Here is an 18,479-nt window from a genome sequence, read left to right as displayed (position 1 = left end):
GAGAAGCACCGGTACGACATTTAGCATTTAAAGGACAGAAGTTTACAAATCTTTTTCTAAACTAACTACTCGATATCCAGATTCATTAATATAGACTGCGCCGCACCGCTCAGTCTAATAAACACGTTGGAAAGCGATCAGTGCAGATTTCTCTGTAGAATGAGTACAAATATTTATGTTGCGAACTGCAAGCACCTTTACAGTCAAAAACTGGGAAAATAGCAAAGCTAGAGGAAATGGTATACAAACCCAGTTAAAATGAAACTATGTGTAAGGCCGCTTGTTTTTGTAGAATTTCCGAGTGTAAATATTTGTTTTAAAAGTCAGGAATGGAAATAGGTATCGCCGTGGTTTTACGTCTGTTACGGTGCTCCTATGTTGTGTAGTTGAGTAGTTCATAATATATACCCTCGGCCAGCCGTGAGCGGTTGAGCTGCTAAAACAGAGTGACAGTTTGGATCGAAATCGGCAGCAAGAGGGAGATCACAATCGGTAGATTTGACGCCCTGCCGTTCGGCGTAAAAAATGAAAGGGGGGGGGGGTAGGGACAGAACTCTCCGGCCGGGCCTTTGAGAAACAACTGCTTGATCAGCACTTGTTTTTATCTGTGCACCGACTAGACAATAGTAAACAGTGGGCTTAAAATACTGCACAGAAATAGATCAGCGCTTCATCCGCTACTGATTTCATTTTCTATTATTTAAAACTACAATTTGATAAGGCTGTAAAACAGCGTGTGAAATTTTCAGAAAGTGATAAATTGCTTTTTGCAATCCGGCTAATTAGGAAGGCACTTCCAACGCTGGGGGAAAAAATCCATCATAGTTGAAAGAAAGCATTTTTTATTGTATATGTGTTGATCAAATGTTGCAAACATACCAGCCACTTCTTAAACGGAGGAGAGACAAATGATCGTTCTTGAAGTCTCCTGGGCAGCGACGGCTTATTCTAGCCTCAGTTGGAGAAGTTAAGCGCCCGGGCACCGCTTTCTCGCTGACTTCTCTGGGTAATCAGGTAGCCAGCCTTCGCTGTTGTAAATATTTACGCAGAGGAGTCTGCATGCTGGGAGAAAGTGTTTGTTTGAAGTTTATTTTTTTTGTGAGTGTGTGCGTGCAGGAATAGATAACAAAGCTAGTCTATAAATTATTTTCCGCTGGTTTGTAATGAATGGAAAGAAGAAGGGTGAGAGAGAAAGCGAGCATCCAGGAATTTGGGTTGGGATAGACTAGTGAGGGAAACAATATGCATCATGCGTACGGTAGCAAAGGAAACAGAATAAAGTATTTCGAAAAAGAGAAGGTAAAAAAAAGAAAATGAAAGCTGGTCCATTTCGTTATTGTACCCCGCTTTTAGCAAACCCCTTCAATAGAACCTTTATTGTGAATGTCTCTTCGCAATTGAGCGCCCCACCGAGCTGTTGTATCTTTATACAACCCGTACCAGCAACACAATTACCTCCAGATACTCATAACAGAAATTACTTGCTTTATTTCTGGAGGGGGCTGGTGAAGGGGGGGGGGGGCGAGAGGAAAACAAAAGAAAATAATAATTCTACTCAGTGACTGTTCGGTGTTGGAAGTTGAAAGTCTTGAAGAGCGCGCTGCGTTTAGCTGGACGCTGTGTTGCTGGTTGGGGAGTCCGGGAGGGAGGGGCAGCCGGAGGGTCGGGGAGGAGGGGGGGGGGGTGTCGGGTGCATGCTCGATGGGTATGGGCTGTAAGCAGAATAGAGCATTGTTCACTTTCTGTAGTCTTTGTCGATCAGTTCTGACCCCCTCCCGTTACTACTTTTTAAGCAACAAGACGCGGTAGACAGCGTGTGTCAGAGTACCTCAGTATAAAGAAGATCTAAAGACCGGGAAGAAAGTTAATCATGAGTAACTAAGTTCAAAAGTGCGTTATGGTGTACAGTACCTTAAGACCTTTTTGTTGTGAATGCAAAGAATGCGCAGGACAAAAACTGTCCGAATTAAACTGTACAAAATAACATACAGTAATATCCGCAGCAAAATCTCTCAAGTTTTTTTCTCTCTTCCAAACTGGGCGCCAACAATTGAGTTTAAATATATTTTAAAGGAATTAAAATGAGACGACTTTCCGCCCACACTCGTGTCGTTATTACACAGTATTATTGCACCAGGCAGGTTCACCAGCAACAAATTGAAGTCATTAGCACGAGCTTACGGCCCGACCACTCTCAAAAACAAGAAACAAGAACCCCGTGTGTGGAGGCAAAGCACTTTCGGATGGGCATCTGTCGAAGTTCTTGAATTGAATAAAATGGGTCTTTCACTGTTCCCCATGCAAGGGGGGAATTCGAGCGGAAATCCTTAGCGCCTCTTCAAAGCAAGTAATATGCAAAAGAAAAAAAACTTTCAATAAGGATGGTACATTGTCTTAAAAGAAACAAACCCCGTTGCAAACTTTACGCTTCCCGTAGCCAAGGCCAAACACCTACAAACCATCGAAATATTACCGAGTGATCTGACACCTCAAATGGTCTAAATAGGGAAAATCGCGAAATTGCACCGATTATATATAGTATATTAAAACAACTTCCTGGTTACCGTAATAAACTTTTTTTTCCGCTTTTTCCATAGAGGGAAGACTTTAACTAGTGGTAAACAGATGTCTGTGGTCACAGATTGCCAACACAGCTTTCAGGTACGTTCTACATATCAGTGTTTTCATTATCCGAGTAGAATTTAATTACTGAAATTGCCTTTAGTATCAGAAAACGATTGTTTTGTGCTAAAGTTTGTACTTTACAATTGTCCTTTTTTTTCTATTTCTACATTACATGTTCTTGCTTCCTCAATTCTTTTCAATGTGTTCTCTTAGTGGAGAATTGTAAAGTTAGGTTTGGGAAATGGTTGTGGATTTACCACGGTTGTGACACTGCCTGATTAACGCCTACTTTTATTACTGATAGAGCACTATAAACAAGCCACGTGGGACACTGGTGTAATAATTCAACATGCAGAACAGTAAGTGAAGCTACGCCAACCTATATCAATCACCAAATAAATATCAGATATTAATGTACATGCCAGGAACAGGCCGTTCTTCTTGTAATTCAAGGGTTAAAGACAAATATGCAGCTTCCACTATTAATAATAATTGTGTAAAAAGCTGCGCAGCCAGACCTTCTCTGGCAGTTTTTAGCTTCAGTGGTTAAAGTAAACATCGCTGGGATACTATCATTGTAACTATCGTTAAGTGACTGTGCGTGAAGGGTGACTAGCTATCTGCTGTCCATGTGTGTCTGGTTAAACCAACAAAAACTACTATCTGAATTTACTAACCAGATGAATAGAAAACGATAGTTGATCACGTCAATTGTCTACCGTTTCTTATTTTGTAAGGACACTTGATATAAGCAGATCTTGTTTTCTCGAACTCCACGGTGGGATTGAATTGGAAGCTTCAAATGCTTGTGCGCTCTTTGTTCAAGTCTAATCACGGTCGTTTTCCGTCAGAATACCTATAATCTTTAATCTCGAGCATTTGCTCTAAATTTCACCCCTCCCGCCAAGAAAATCTCCTATTATTTCCGTTTATAGGAAATTACATGAGCTGCTAAGTAAGAGAACGCCTCCAAAAAGTGCCATCAAAATAACCACTGATCAAGAAGGTGTAAATATAAACTCGGACACTTTTTGTTAATCTTAATGGGATTAATTGAAATGGGATGTGTGTGTATTATCGAGTAAACTGTTGTGCGAATCGCTGAGTAGATATCATTCGGGTGAAGCTTGTAGTTTGTCTAAAGGTCGCGTCGGGCTCTGCGGGCTTTGTGCTAATAACTCCTGGGTGTATATGCTGCATAGCATCCAAATTGCCACCATATGTTTTCGTATTAGATGCCTTGCAATAGAATACAGGGCGCATAATCATTGCCACTGGGCGATTGCTTCCCGTCTAAGCACGGAGATTAATACCGTGATTAAGATGCACTTTATTTAAAAAAATGTACACTTTGCACCAGCGGTACGATCCTATCTACCTCTCTTTTAAAAATTAAAACCCGGAAATTAGCAGGTGGGGTGTGGGGGAGGGGACTGGATGGGGTATTGCAAAGGCCTTAGTATTTGATAGTCAGTGTAAGGTATACCACTTAATATACAGAGAGCCTTTTGATAGGGAATTGGATACTCCCTCATCTTGCTGGGCGTCAGTAGCCCAGGTAGACAAGGCTGCCGGTTTTGTTTGAAAGATTCACACCTATTGCTGTTCTTTGAGAATGCCAAGCTTCTTTCAGACGTGGTGTTCTGTTTGGTTGTGTGGTTTGAGAATTTTTTTTGTTAATTACCGATAATATAGTTAAAACACTGATACGTCAGATGTATGTGAAAACAGTGCCGAGGGTCTGTTGGCCTTTAATAGATTTCCCGTAGATAACTGTATTATTAATCCTAAATTTGATTTTTTTGAAAGTTTGCCCAGATGTAGGAGGATTAGAAGTGGAATTTTGTTCATTTGGTTCTAATCAACGAAGCAATGTTAAAGCACACAAGGCGCAGAGGGCTAGAAATAAGTATTGTACATACTTTTTTGAAGAAAGTAAATCTCCTTACATTTGTATTTTAAAAACAAAATCAAATGGCTTGTGCATCTCAGAACTGGATTGAATTAAGTAGGGCGCGCGTCCCCGGCGTCGTGACCGCGCCTTGCCCCAAAGCAACCTTAAAATGAAGCCTTCCTTGAAGGGTAATGAGCACGGAGCAATACACTATGAATGATATACAAATGCGGACAGAAAGGGACGTTTTATCATGATACTATTTGTCGTGACGATGCGATTTTCAAAGTGGAACCGTGTCATAAAGTGACATGCCTGCCACAAGTGTTTGCGACGGATCTTTTCAATTACCCTTCCGTGCACTATCCAGGGAGACTTCCGCTTATTTCTAGAAATTAAGCTCAAAGTTGACGTGCAGCTTGCTTGATTTTCGAGACAAATGTCACCAAAGCTCATCATTTTCCCTCCTATATTCGGAGCTTATTTATGGCTAAGTGACTGGGCTTTTTGGAGCCAATTTAGCAGGCGTTCCTAGGGAGAGGAGAACAGGTTCTCCCAGAGCTTCCTCCGGGGACACAGTGGCAGCTGAGGTCCAGGTTCGGAGTCTTCACAGGCTTACGGTTACTGCCCCCATTTCTGTTTGTAATAAGCAGATGGAATGGCTTGTGTTCGGAGTGTGGAGGTCCGTTGTAATTTCGGGAAAACAGTGTGTTATTTGCAATGTTAGGTTGAGATGAGTTTGCAAAAGAGAGTTTGTGGTAAATTGTTAGTTGAATCGCTCGATTAAGTGCCCTCTCATCCGCTTTACCGAAACAAAATGTTGCTTGTGTTGGCTCTCTGCTTTTAATGTGGTGATTGGGTCGATTAGTCCATTACGGTTTTTTTTCGGTTTAGGGAACTAAACCGGCGCCTTCTTTGCTGATCAGGTATTCCGTTCTGATTGGCAGTTTTTGTGTTTAGAGCGAAAGAGCGCGTTTATAGGTCAGTTTTGTTTTGCAATTGGGATCTCCGGCGGGATTAACCAAGGCCGATGTGAACAGCGAACTTTGCTGAATGTTTCCCTTCGACTCGGCCGTTGAATATGTTCGCTGTTGCTTTACCCCTAGGTCACAGTGGAGTGAACCAGCTCGGCGGTGTGTTTGTTAATGGTCGACCACTGCCGGATTCGACCCGACAAAAAATTGTGGAACTTGCCCACAGTGGAGCCAGGCCTTGCGATATCTCGCGGATCCTCCAGGTAAACATTCTCTCCGTCATATTCGTATTTATGTCATTTCATATCGATCTAAAATGCATGCAAGATGTCATAGTGTTACTTGTGCATATGCAATCAGATTATTGAAACAATTTTTAGAAAGGGGTTTTCTACAATCCAAAAATGCTTCCTACAAATTACATTCGTACCTTCAAAGTAATTTCTTTCCGAATTGGCAAACAAGCAAGAAATTATCTTGAATTGATTGTAAAATGGTAACATTCCCCCTGCCATTTAAGGGTTTATTTTTGTATTGTAGACCCAATGTTGATGCAAAAACAAAAATTAAGTTTGAAACTTTTTTTTCATAACTTTGGCACACGCCAAATTGATGCAATATTGGTACGTTTCCCTTTGCCATTTAAGGTATATTTTTGTATTGTAGACCCATACTGATGCAAAAGTCCAAGTAGTGGATAATCGAAAAGTAAGCTCAACATTGTTTAACTATATTTAAATATCTACATAAATATACATTATCAAACAAAAAGTGCCATTTCACATGTTAAACGTTCTTTTATATATTTGGCTTCCATTTATTCTTATGTGTATATATAGGTGTCCAACGGTTGTGTCAGTAAAATCCTGGGCAGGTATTATGAAACGGGATCTATCAGACCTAGGGCAATCGGAGGGAGTAAACCAAGGGTAGCAACTCCTGAAGTTGTGTCTAAGATCGCTCAGTATAAACGCGAGTGCCCGTCGATCTTCGCCTGGGAAATTCGAGACAGATTGCTTTCTGAGGGCGTCTGCACTAACGACAATATACCAAGTGTGAGTAAAACATTTAATTAACTTTTAACGGAGGGGATAGTGTATTTATTACCGCCAACGAGTGCACACATAAAAAAAACACCCTGTTTGACATGGACTTTTTTTTAGTATATGTGTGGTTTCATTAACAAGAGGATCGGAGCTAAAGGGTAAACTCGAGATCCCACAAACGTCGTTTTTTTTAAATAAATCGTTGACCAAGCTTAATTAATGCATGTGAATTGGCACAGAATTGTAACTGAAGTTACAACAAGGAGTTCTGATGAATTTCACCTCACGGAACACTTTAAATGAACGTTTAAAAAGCCATCTTCGAAAGCTAAACACGCAACTATGTGAAATGAAATTATTTAATCCAGCGAAATTATGATAGTTTTGTAATGCTGATCCCAGTAATTATTTTCAAGGTTTATTTTAGATTTGGTAGTTAGTTGGAGAAGGTGCGTACAAAGCTCACTGTGCACTTTTTAATCCAACAGACAGAATCAATTGTTGTAACTTCAGTTACAATTCTGTGCCAATTCACATGTATTAATTAAACTTGGTCAACGATGTTTGCGGTTTATTTCCTTTTGTACTGCTAATTGATATAAATGATTGTCTAGTTACGCAAGTCTTTAAGGATATACTTCACTTAACCACAAAGTCTGAAGAATCCCTGCTCTTAATATGAAATCATTTTCATAGATCGATTGATACTGATTAGATGGCCATAATTCTTGCATATTAATTTTCTTCTATTTTTGGTTATAAACTCCAAATTAATCACCTTCATCTTTGATTTTCGACATCCAAATTGCTGCTGTTAAGGGGGGAAAGATATTTAAGCACATTGTCTGATTGGCTTTCAGGTGTCATCGATTAACCGAGTCCTTCGCAACCTGGCTAGCGAAAAGCAACAAATGGGGGCAGACGGAATGTATGATAAACTGAGGATGCTGAATGGTCAAACAGGCGCATGGGGTACCCGACCTGGTTGGTACCCGGGCAGCTCCGTACCAGGGCACCCAAATCAAGGTAAGGAATACTGCGTGGCCACTCTTGTAAAGACCAACCTTTTACGGGCAGGTGAATAGTCCAGCATTCCTAAATGTACCAGATTAGAAAATTTCACCGTCAGGTATTCAGCTATTTCGTTAAGGTGAGCTGCTAAGTAGGTGACCCAAACCAGTCCACACCAGACAGTTCAGGTAGACCTTATTCAACAGGCCTTTAATGATAAATCATTCGTTATCTGTGGAATGTGTTTCTCATCTGCTCCCACTGCCAAGGTTCTGCGGAATGCAAAGACCTTCTGCTCTTTCGTTGAAGTAAATATGCTGCATTCGGGTAATCACGCTAACACACGTGAGAGGAGAAATTCGGACAACCAAGTAATAGAAGTAAAACCAAAGGGCACCTTTTTCTATTCTGTGCATAGTCGTTCCTGAACCCATAAATTAATTTGTACCCAGGAACATTTTTGAGCATTGAAACTATCCAACGCATAACATGGGCAAATCACGTAATAACCATTGTACTCGCTCCAAGCGGCGGGGATGGTCTTACGATAAATGCAACGTTTGCATTGCGCCTTTACTGGGGTAACCCCACGCCCATGCGCTGAGCGGAACAACACTTCATTCCCCACAGGTGAATCACTCAAATCATCTCGGCCATGCCGTCCTGTCGTACCAGTTCCTTACTCAATTTCGGACAAGGACTATGAGAACTAATGCGCGGCATAGCTTCATAGCCCGGGACCTCCAGAGACCGAGTGGTGTGGCACCTCTGTTGGATTTGCCCTCCCATTTATTTGGCCAAAGATCTACCTCCTTCGTCCCAATCTTAAAATATCACTCACCATGCCCCCAATACATTTCGATGACGCTCAATAACTAGGTCGAATTTTAATACGAGAAGCCTGATTCATTCCTTGGACACCTTAAGTTTCATCTTTTTTATATTTCAATTTAAAACGATTAGAAGCAAGTTAGAGTGCGTGTCAGTGCTGATAATACGTCTCAAGTGTCGTAACTAGAACGGGAATCGGAACTACAATGAAGGGGAACGGGTTTAAGCGGCGCCGATAGGTTAGAAGAAGGTATTAATTTAAAATCTGTTCATTGGTGAATGGGCTTATCCTTGAATACTTTGCCGGAAGGTTAAGAGAGACAGGAATCATAGTTAGCAAGGACCGGAGGGAAAAAATGCCTAGTGCAAATTTATCTAAGTAATCTTTTCTGTTCACACAATGACCCTGTTGACAGTGCAAGAGCGAAGCAGCTCAAGCAACTCCCGGGACAGACATTCTGAAAAAAGAATAATGTATCTTCACATCTGGTTGTATTTTTAAATACAGTGCATGGTGCAATTGTGTTCCTTTAACTAAACTAAATTCCAATATTTGAGAAGCATTGCAAGTAAACGGGTTACAGTGGTCAGTAGACTTTACATTATTGTGCGGAACTTTCTTCGCTCGATGCCAACTGCGTGGCTGACGTCGTTCATGTTTAAGGTTAGCCGATGTTTATTATCGCGATAGCAGCGAGATAATGTGAAGTATAATTGGAAGTGATGTTGCTCGGTGGGTTGGAGGGGAGGGAGAGGGGTGGGGGGGGGGGCAATGGGGAAGAGAAGCCGGCGAGTGAAGCATTTTCTCAATCCTGTGTGTCATTAGTGAGCTTGTGAGTGACAGTCATCAGCCTGGGAGGAGGTGTCCCGTCCACAACCTGCTTTTTGTTCACAGATTCAGCAACAGTGTGCGGAATATATTGTACAAAGGATGTTTCTGCCACACGCAAGAATTTGTTATGGGAACAATTCTGTCGCTATGTAATTGCTCATTAGAGAGCGTTTTGTTTCTCATTAAGCAACATGAATAAGCGTCTAGTTCTAGGAGACAGCTGTAGAAATGTTACACATGAGACCCCCGGACACCATATCGCACCACTTGCCAATTAGACATGTCAGCTTTCTGAGAAGCAAACAATATAAGAAGGGCACTAAAAGATACACAGCAGCGGATTGCTTTCTGTAAAATACCCCCAGCTTGTTATAGCACCCTTAATGAAGCTATCGACGCAACTAACAACGAATGTATTGCAACACAGGGGCGCTTCAAAAGTCCAGAGACCAAACTTCTAAACAACTTGAACTCGCCACTCATCCCAGTGAAGGACAAACAAACCTGGGGACGTAACCATTGCTGAAAGAATGGATAACAGGGGGCTCAGAGTAGGAGTACAGTTAGTTCTGGAGCCTTGAGCACTTCTAGATGTTAAGCAGCGGTATAGTGGATCGGGGGAAGCCAATAGAAACCAAATAACTGTTACTTGCATTCAACGCATTTTTAATTCCACAACCTTGGGCCTTTTATATAATCCTTCGTTTCTGTGCTACTTACTGTATAACCCGCTGTGAATTATATGTAGGATATACATGGGTCACTGGTTGGTGTAATTTCAATAAATTATTGGGTAAGGCGATTATTTTTTTTGAATAAAATGACACTTTAAGGTACTATTTTCGTTTAATGCAAAATAGGAGCCAAATTGCGTTTATTCTGTAGGTCAAGATTTAAATCACGAACAGAAGTCATTTCAATGTTTTATTTCGTCCCATGATGTGTTTACGAGCAGGGTTGGGGCCCGTATTGGTGGGCCATCAACGCGAAGTGACTGTTAAGGCTGTCTAGATATTTTAGGTGAATTATGTTGATTGGAATCCCTGGGGATAGCTAGGGAAATCCAAACTTGTTTACTGCAATTATACGGTAATGATGTCGGTGGAGGTGGGATTTGCTTGACAGTTGCTTTAAGTAGTTGGGACCGTACGGGCCGCGGGGAGAGTAAGCCCGAGCTTTCACTGCTCTATATTCCAACCCTGGCTGACTGTTTAATATATATACTCTCCGACACAACCTAATAGGCAACTTCGGGCCTTAAAAAAATCTGCATAACACAGAAATATTCTTCACACAATGTATATTGACACAGTCGAATTAGAGAGTCAGACGGCGCAGAAAGATCTCATTCATTGTCTCTCTTTGAGGCTTTGGAAAGAAGAGGTTTCTCTCTCAAGTCCGTGTCTTTTTATTTTAAGCATTGTAATGTAGGCAATGTTATACTACAATCAAGTTAATAAAACAGGTGATCTGGTCCCTATTCGCACTGTTGTTTGTGGGAGCTTGCTGTGCGTAAATTGGCTGCCACGTGCAACAGCGATTCCAGTTCATAGAACATAGAACATTACAGGCCCTTCGGCCCACGATAAAGTGCCGACATCTTATCCTGCTCTAAGATCTATCTCACCCTTCCCTCCCACATCGCCCTCCATTTCTCTATCATTCATGTGGCTGTCTAAGAGTCTATCATACTCTTATAAGGAGAACTTTATTGACGGCAAAGTGGCTTGGGATATCGGAGGCATAGAAAGGACGCTGTATTACTGCGAGTCCTTCATTTATTGGATTCCGCTTGTCTGCACCGATCCTGAAGTGTAATCATTATGTTCTCTTCGACATTAAACAGAAGCCGGGTTACATTACCGGTGATAGTTGGTTTTGTCTCCGAGCTGTTTTAAGCTGAAAAGTTTCCCCTATCATCTGTTAGAAGATATCATTCCTTGGGATTATCACAAACCTAAGTTTTACTAATTTAAAAATAAATCGATCTTAATCGCATTATCAATTTCGACCATTAACTTTTCTTTAGCGAAGGTAACTTGTAACGCCAATAGGTAATCACACTTCTCTCCAGGAGCTAGTCTCCGCTAAATAGTCCGAGGAAATTTTGAATTTGACCTATTACCCGCATCAAAATGACAGTGCAGTAAACGAAATAACCAGAAAATTGAAACAATTTAGCCGATAAAACCATGAAGAAATTTTGATTCGTTTCCTGCTTATTAAATATTTTAAGGATTATCCCTCTGGCCAATTTGGTTCCACTATAATCCGAAATTATCTGAATTTTTATTACAATCTGGTGGAGAGAGACTTTGTTGTATTACATCGCCAGGCGCTTTGTCAATGACCAAGACATTGGACGTTAAGAAGAGAAACATTCACCGATTTAATATTATTTCCTACCCATGAAATAGGGTAACCAACTGCAAACGAACTTTTACAAGAAATTAAACTTGAGTTGGAGGCTTCTCCATTATTCCAATTAGCCAAACCATGAGTGTAATATTAAGATCTCTTTATTAGTCACATGTACATCGAAACACACAGGGAAATGCATCTTTTGCGTGGAGTGCTCTGGGGGCAGCCCGTAAGTGTCGCCATGCTTCCAGCGCCAACATAGCATGCCCACAACTTCCTAACCCGTACGTCTTTGGAATGTGGGAGGAAACCGGAGCACCCGGAGGAAACCCACGCAGAGACGGGGAAAACGTACAAACTCCTTACAGGCAGTGGCCGGAATTGAACCCGGGTCGCTAACCGGCAGAAGTTCTTAATTTCATTCGATACCTCCTTTTAAATATACAGAACATGAGGTGGGAATAATTGCTTTTAATGTCCAAGTTCTAACGAATTATTCCTCTATCTAGCTGAACGGGACCTTTGTATCTTTGACCAGTGAAGCGACATGCAACAGATGTATCCCCCAAATAATAAGCAGGACTTCTTTAAGAATGTCCAAGTGTTTCAGATCCTACTCGTGCCGGGATGTTTGAGCAGGTTTTTTAAAGTCCATTATGCGAAGCACAAGTCAGGGTTAGATCTCATAGAGGGAATATGGTTTCAAGACGATTTATGTCAGTCGGCAGAAGAAAAAAATAGCAATATCGAGTCTGACAATAGTTTAAGAGAGACATCTCTATAAACTTCATCCTTCAGCTGAGGGACTGCGGCATTCTCCAGCGAATTAGGGGTTTAAGCATCGCTGTGACAGTTTTTTTTAATCTTTTTTTCTTATATGGCTAAAGACTTCTACAGGATTTAGACACTTCCCTTTCACAAGGTTTATAGTGAAAGCCAGTGTGTTTCTGATCCGAGCTGGTGCGCTGAAAGGTGCCGCAATCCGTTTGCTATCTTCTTGCGTGTTTTCCGCGTGAATGATTAAGACACTGAGAAACTAAGGAATGATTTTATTTCCCAGAGCCTTATTGTAAAAAACAAATCCTAACCCCAGCGTCAGTTGGTCTGGCTGTGGGATAATGGGACACACATTTATCCTCCTTTTTACGGATTAGCTCTCAGGAGTAACAGCACTGAGGTATTGAATTGGCTCTTTCGGAGATTTCAAACCACCCTCCCCAAAAAGAGGCATAAAAGAAAGATAACTTAATTGTCTGCCGTTTGGTGCGTGTGTATTTTAATTCCTGTACCCCCTTTATATCAAAGACAACCGAGAATAATCGGTTTATTTCTGAAGGAATTGACAATATTATTGCGCCTTACATCACCTGTATTCAAATACAGTGTAAACTGGGTATGAAAAACCACAGCGATGTCCGCTTACTTTATAGCACACAGATTTTTGTTAAATATGATGGCAATGTGCAAGACGTAAGTTGAAATGTTTTCAATTCGGACTGGGAGCGCTGGTCATTACTTTTTTAATTTGAGGTTTAACAACGGAGTGGATCATTCGCCCTGATACACCAGTCTTCCTTTACAGTACTTAGGTTCACATGTGCTCAGAAATGGCAGGAAGGAAATGTGATGGAGAACAACGGTTGTTCCCCGAACCAGTTATAGGGACTGGACATTTGAGGAAGGGGGGTGGGGGAGGGGTGGGTGCTTGGGAATTCTTGAAGGACAGAATCGCGTTCAATCTCCTGAACGAGAGTGAAACTTAAGATGAAATGTAAAGCAGGCAGTTGATGGTGTGCAGTGGAAGAGAAATGGCGCAGGTCACAAATTCACCCAGGAGAGTTGTGCAGGTCCAACACGTTATAACTGTAGACATTGAACGGGGGATAATGGCCTTGATAAAAGTGTTACTTCGCCTCCTCCAAAAGCATAAAATGACATTGATTAGAATCCGGTGAAGTGGTCCAGAGGAATAGTCTGCAAACGACCAAAACATCTGGCAAAAAAACCCAAAGTTTTGGAGGATGTAACAACTAATATATATAAAGGTTTATGTTCTAATCTCGCGCCCTTCCCCCCCCCCCCCCCCCCCCCAACTTTTTCTCGTTGACAAATAGGCCGGCGCATAAGCTTTCATCCACACCGCTGTTCCCAAATGCTTTGGCCCATTCTCCTCCTATAGAATGTATACTCGTAAATGGCGTTGAACAGTCCGACTCACAGGACAGTGATTAATGACAGTGTCGCACAAAGGTTAACATACTTCACCGAGAAGTCTGTTGACTGTGATGCTTGTGTGACAATGTGGGGAACTGCCCGCCTGAAGAGAATCGTTTTGTTGCCTTCCCGCGATGACCAGCGATTGTATTCTCAAAATTCTGCCCACGAAAATTTGCCAACCTTCTGGCCTGGGACTTTAATGGTTTCCGCCCTGTGCGGGCATTGTGCGCCTGAAAGGCTATTCAAGTGTTGGCGGTCACTGCAATAGACATTAAAACCCGTCCATATGGTGGTCAGAAAAATAGATACAATCTCTATTTTAAGGCAAATTCCTTAACCCTCAGAATATATGTAGTTTCGGCAGTGCAACACAGATTTCTGTGGATTCCTAATCGGCTACGTTTAAAATACAAGTGGAACAGAACCATTTTTTAAAATATTATTAATTAGTAACTGTGTAGAAATCGGGAAGTATCGCAAACGATTGACTTCGATGGACACATGACACAATCATTCTCGCCGAGTTTCAGTCTCAACCGCGCTTTAAAAGGATTCGATCAACCATGAATCATATGAAAATTGTTATCTCATAAACATGGCAAAGATGTCATTGAGTAGTAATATTGACATATGTTTACAGGATTGTGCTTGCATTGTTGCAAGAGTTTAATAATATGAAGTATGTGCTGACAGATACACTTCTGTACACTTGCTTGGTTCTTTACCCACTGAATACAGTCCTGCCCGATTAAAGTCAAATATGAATTTGAGCGTTCAGGCCGGCTTCAGTTAACCAAAGTGTTAAGATTTGGATTTATTATAGCGCTCGTCACAATTCAGTGCCTTTTTTAAAAGTACTTACGTATCACATGTTGCGAGCAGCCCTTTATTCTAAATATAAGAAAATTATAGGCTGTTATTACTGATAATATAATTGCAGTCATGCTCGGCAGCTCGAGGCCAAGATTATGAGCTTTCAGGCAAGCTTCTCCTTAAATCAACTAACAGAGAAATTCCGGAGTTTGAACTTCTGGAATGTACATTCTATGAAGTTAGCGGGTAACTTGCCGAAGAGAGGTTTGATAAGAATAACTGCAACAGAAAATGTAACTATGGGGACATAGTGGTTTGAGAAGGAAACTCCGGCGTACTGTTGTTTCAGACGTATTGGTACAGGTTTATTGTTGTCACGTGTACCGAGATACAGTGAAAAGCTTTTGTTTGCGTGCCATCCAGACAGATCATTCCATACATAAGTACATCGAGGTAGTAAAAGGAAAAACAGAATGCAGAATATAGTGTTACAGCTACAGAGAAACTAGAGGGCAGGTAAACAAATAAAGTGCAAGGGCCACGATGAGGTAGATTCGGAGATCAAGGGTTCACAGTAGATTGCATGTTACTGTATCGGAATAGTGTCTGTCCAAATGGCGGTTGTCCCGTTCCTCTGAAGGGAGGACTTCGCTAACACTTTTGCAGAGACGCGTAGAGAGACATAGATTAGCTACTTCCCAACACCGTAGAAGATTCTATGCTAAATTTATTAAGTTTGGTATTGGTATTGGTTTATTATTGTAACATACCGAGGTAAAGTTTTGCATACCGTTCGTACAGATCACTTCATTACACAGTGTACACAGGGAAGTGCATTGCAGGTGGACAATAAGGTGCAAGGTCAAACAAGGTAGATTGTGAGGTCAAGAGTCCGTCTCATCGTATAAGGGAACCGTTCAATAGTCTTATCACAGTGGGATAGAAGCTGTCCTTGAGCCTGGTGGTATGTGCCCCCGGGCTGCTGTATCTTCTGCCTGATGGGAGAGGGGAGAAGAGAGAATAACCTGTGTGAATGGGGTCTTTGATTATGTTGGGTACTTCACCAAGGCGGCAAGAAGCGTAGACAGAGTCCACGGAGGGGAAGCTGGTGTCCGTGATGCGCTGGGCTGTGTCCACAACTCTCTGCAGTTTCTTGCGGTCCTGGGCAGAGCAGTTGCCATAGTTTGGTTGTTTAAAACAAACGTGGTTTTGCCCTGAGCTGTCCCTGTACTACACCCAGTGCCAAGCATTGCAAGTGGTTTCACACCTGGTCCTAGTAATCAGGTGTCCTCTTGACCCACGAGAATGCTGCCGGCTCCCATCCAGGTCCATTTAATAGTCCAAAGATGTTGGTATCTCAAAAGGCATGGCCCATGCCAGCTTGAAGTTTCAATTTCGCCTCAATTTTAGGTTATCTTCATGAAAGCAAATCCAACTAATGATTTGTTTGTTGGTTAGCTAAAATAAGCCATTGGGTTTATCTAGTCTGTGCTGGTAGTGGGGATATCCAATTTTGGAAAAATGGAGTGAATATAATGAAGTACATTTTTAAAACAAGAAAGAAGATTAAATAATATAGATGGAATTGTTTAACGAGTGGTAACCTTTAACATTTTGGGTGTAAATCACTGAAACTATTGTCAAAGAGGTTACATTCCAATTCATGGCTGTATGTTAAACAGCGCGCACAGACATAGTCCGGGGAACAGATATTGTGGGAAATGTTTTCACTTGGTGAAAGAAAACCTTACTAAGCTGCGGTTCTTTATTGACACCGATATCTCCACTCATCGCGTAAGTAGCGAACGGTATTAATTCTTGTTTCCGTTATTAATACAGATGGTTGTCAGCAACAGGAAGGAGGCGGCGAAAATACCAATTCCATCAATTCCAACAGCGATGATTCAGACGAGGCGCAGATGAGACTTCAGCTGAAAAGGAAACTGCAGAGAAACAGAACATCTTTCACCCAGGAACAGATCGAGGCCCTGGAGAAAGGTAAAGTCAAGGAGAGGGAGAGAGAAAGGAGATTGGATCAACTCCGCGCGCGCGAGTGTGTGTGTGTGTGTGAGTGTGAGTGTGAGTGTGAGTGTGTAAGTGTGTGTGTGTGTGAGTGTGAGTGTGAGTGTGTAAGTGTGTGTGTGTGTGTGTGTGAGTGTGAGTGTGTAAGTGTGTGTGTGTGTGAGTGTGAGTGTGTGTGTGTAAGTGTGTGTGTGTGAGTGTGAGTGTGTGTGTAAGTGTGAGTGTGTGTCTGTGTGTGTGTGTTTGTGTGCATATGTGTGTGTGTTTGTGTGTGTGAGTGTTTGTGTGTGTGCATATGTGTGTGTGTTTGTGTGTATGTGTGAGTGAGTGAGTGTGTGCATGTCAGTGAGTGTGCATGTCAGTGTGTATGTGTGTGAATGGTGAGTGTCTGTGTCAGTGAGTGTCTGTGTCAGTGAGTGTCTGTGTCAGTGAGAGTGTGTGTGTGAGTGTGTGTCACTGAGTGTGTGTTAGTGAGTGTGTGAGTGTGAATGTATGTGAGTGTGTGTGTTTGTGTGTGTTTGTGTGTCTGTGTGTGTGAGTGTGTGTGAGTGTGCATGTATGTGAGTGAGTTTGTGTGTGTGTCTGTGTGTGTTTGTGTGTGTGTGAGTGTGCATGTGTGTGAGTGAGGGTGGGTGAGTGTGCATGTGTGTCAGTGTGTGTGTGTGAGTGTGCATGCACATGTGTGTGAGAGAGGCGGAATGAGAGTCAAAAGCAGAGGTAATATATGAGAGACTGAGACTGAGAGTAACCGTGTGAGTGACAGAAGGACTTAGAGAGTGAGATGGTGTATATGAGGGTGAATTTATTCCTGCACAGGCTATCAAGCAAAATGTTAATGTCCATCCTCAATTGCCCTTGAGAAGGCAGTGATGAAGGCAACTTTGCAGTCGGTGTGGTGACCAATGGGTTTCCAGACATTAAGGGGATCAAGGGATGTAGAGTTGTGCAGGAAAGGTGAAAGGTCAACCATGATCTTATTGAATGGTAGGGCAAGTACACGGGCCGAATGGCCCACTCCTGCTTCTATTTCTTACGTTGTGTTGAAGGCCATCTGACTATACCGTCGCTGGAAACTACAAGGACTTGAACCCACAATGAATAAGGATCAACAGTATATTTCCAAGTCAGGGTGGTGTGTGACTCAGAGGTGGTGATGTTCCCATGGGCCTGCTGCCTCTGTCCTGCTATGTTCTGGAGGTGACGGGTTTAGAAGGTGCTGTCAAATAAGCCTTGATGAGTTGCTGCGGTGCACCTTAGTGTATATATTGCAGCCACAGGCACTGGTGATGGAGGAAGTCATGTTTGAAATGGTAAAGGGACATTCATTACAGAATTCCAGCCTTTGACTGGCCCTTATAGCCACAATATTTACACACCTGATCCAATTAAGTTTCTTGTCAATGGTGACCTCCCCGTGATGTTGATGGGGATTCACCTACTGAGTGGCATGGTCTCATTGGAGATGATCATTGTCTGACACTTATACAATGCAAATGTTATTTCTCACTATCAACCCGAATTTGAAGGTTGTCCAGGTCTTGCTGCACATGGATAGAAACTGCTTCATCTCAGGAGAGAAGTGAGTGAGATAAGAACACGAGGGAGAGAGTGAATGAGTGCGTGAGTGAGCAAGTGGGTGGTGTGAGACCGACAGTGAGTGTGTTTGTGGGTGAGAAAGCATTGGAGTACGACAGTATGTAAGTGAGTGTGTGAGAAAGATGTTTCAGAGCGTGCATGTGAGTGAAAGGGTGAGATAGTGAGCATGAAAGTGTGAGAATGTAAACGAGAATGAGGGAGAGTGTTACAAGAGGGTGATAGTGAGACAGTGAGTGTATGCATGAGAGTGAGAGCAT

At 42.1% G+C, this 18,479-nt stretch overlaps 1 protein-coding gene across 7 annotated transcripts in view; it reads left to right on the top strand.

The window, feature by feature from the left end:
• The window catches only part of LOC127577743 (paired box protein Pax-6), a 33,441-nt gene that overhangs the window by 8,364 nt on the left and 6,598 nt on the right, over positions 1-18,479 (top strand). For 4 of the 7 annotated variants that reach the window (XM_052029259.1, XM_052029260.1, XM_052029257.1 and 1 more), the window contains 7 exons: positions 2,598-2,661; positions 2,930-2,984; positions 5,626-5,756; positions 6,160-6,201; positions 6,333-6,548; positions 7,400-7,565; positions 16,444-16,602. In XM_052029259.1, the coding sequence (XP_051885219.1) occupies positions 2,975-2,984; positions 5,626-5,756; positions 6,160-6,201; positions 6,333-6,548; positions 7,400-7,565; positions 16,444-16,602 (724 nt within the window). In that variant the 5' untranslated portion in view covers positions 2,598-2,661; positions 2,930-2,974. Of the gene's footprint in view, positions 1-995; positions 1,015-1,871; positions 1,891-2,597; positions 2,662-2,929; positions 2,985-5,625; positions 5,757-6,159; positions 6,202-6,332; positions 6,549-7,399; positions 7,566-16,443; positions 16,603-18,479 lie in introns of those variants that run through there. The other 3 variants (XM_052029262.1, XM_052029261.1, XM_052029263.1) reach the window with 3 other exon arrangements.

The sequence above is a fragment of the Pristis pectinata genome, chromosome 14 (genome assembly GCF_009764475.1).
Source record: "Pristis pectinata isolate sPriPec2 chromosome 14, sPriPec2.1.pri, whole genome shotgun sequence".
In the NCBI taxonomy this organism is placed as follows: domain Eukaryota; kingdom Metazoa; phylum Chordata; class Chondrichthyes; order Rhinopristiformes; family Pristidae; genus Pristis; species Pristis pectinata.
The sequence above is the reverse complement of the archived record's forward strand: the minus strand, read 5'-3'. Positions and strand labels throughout refer to the sequence as shown.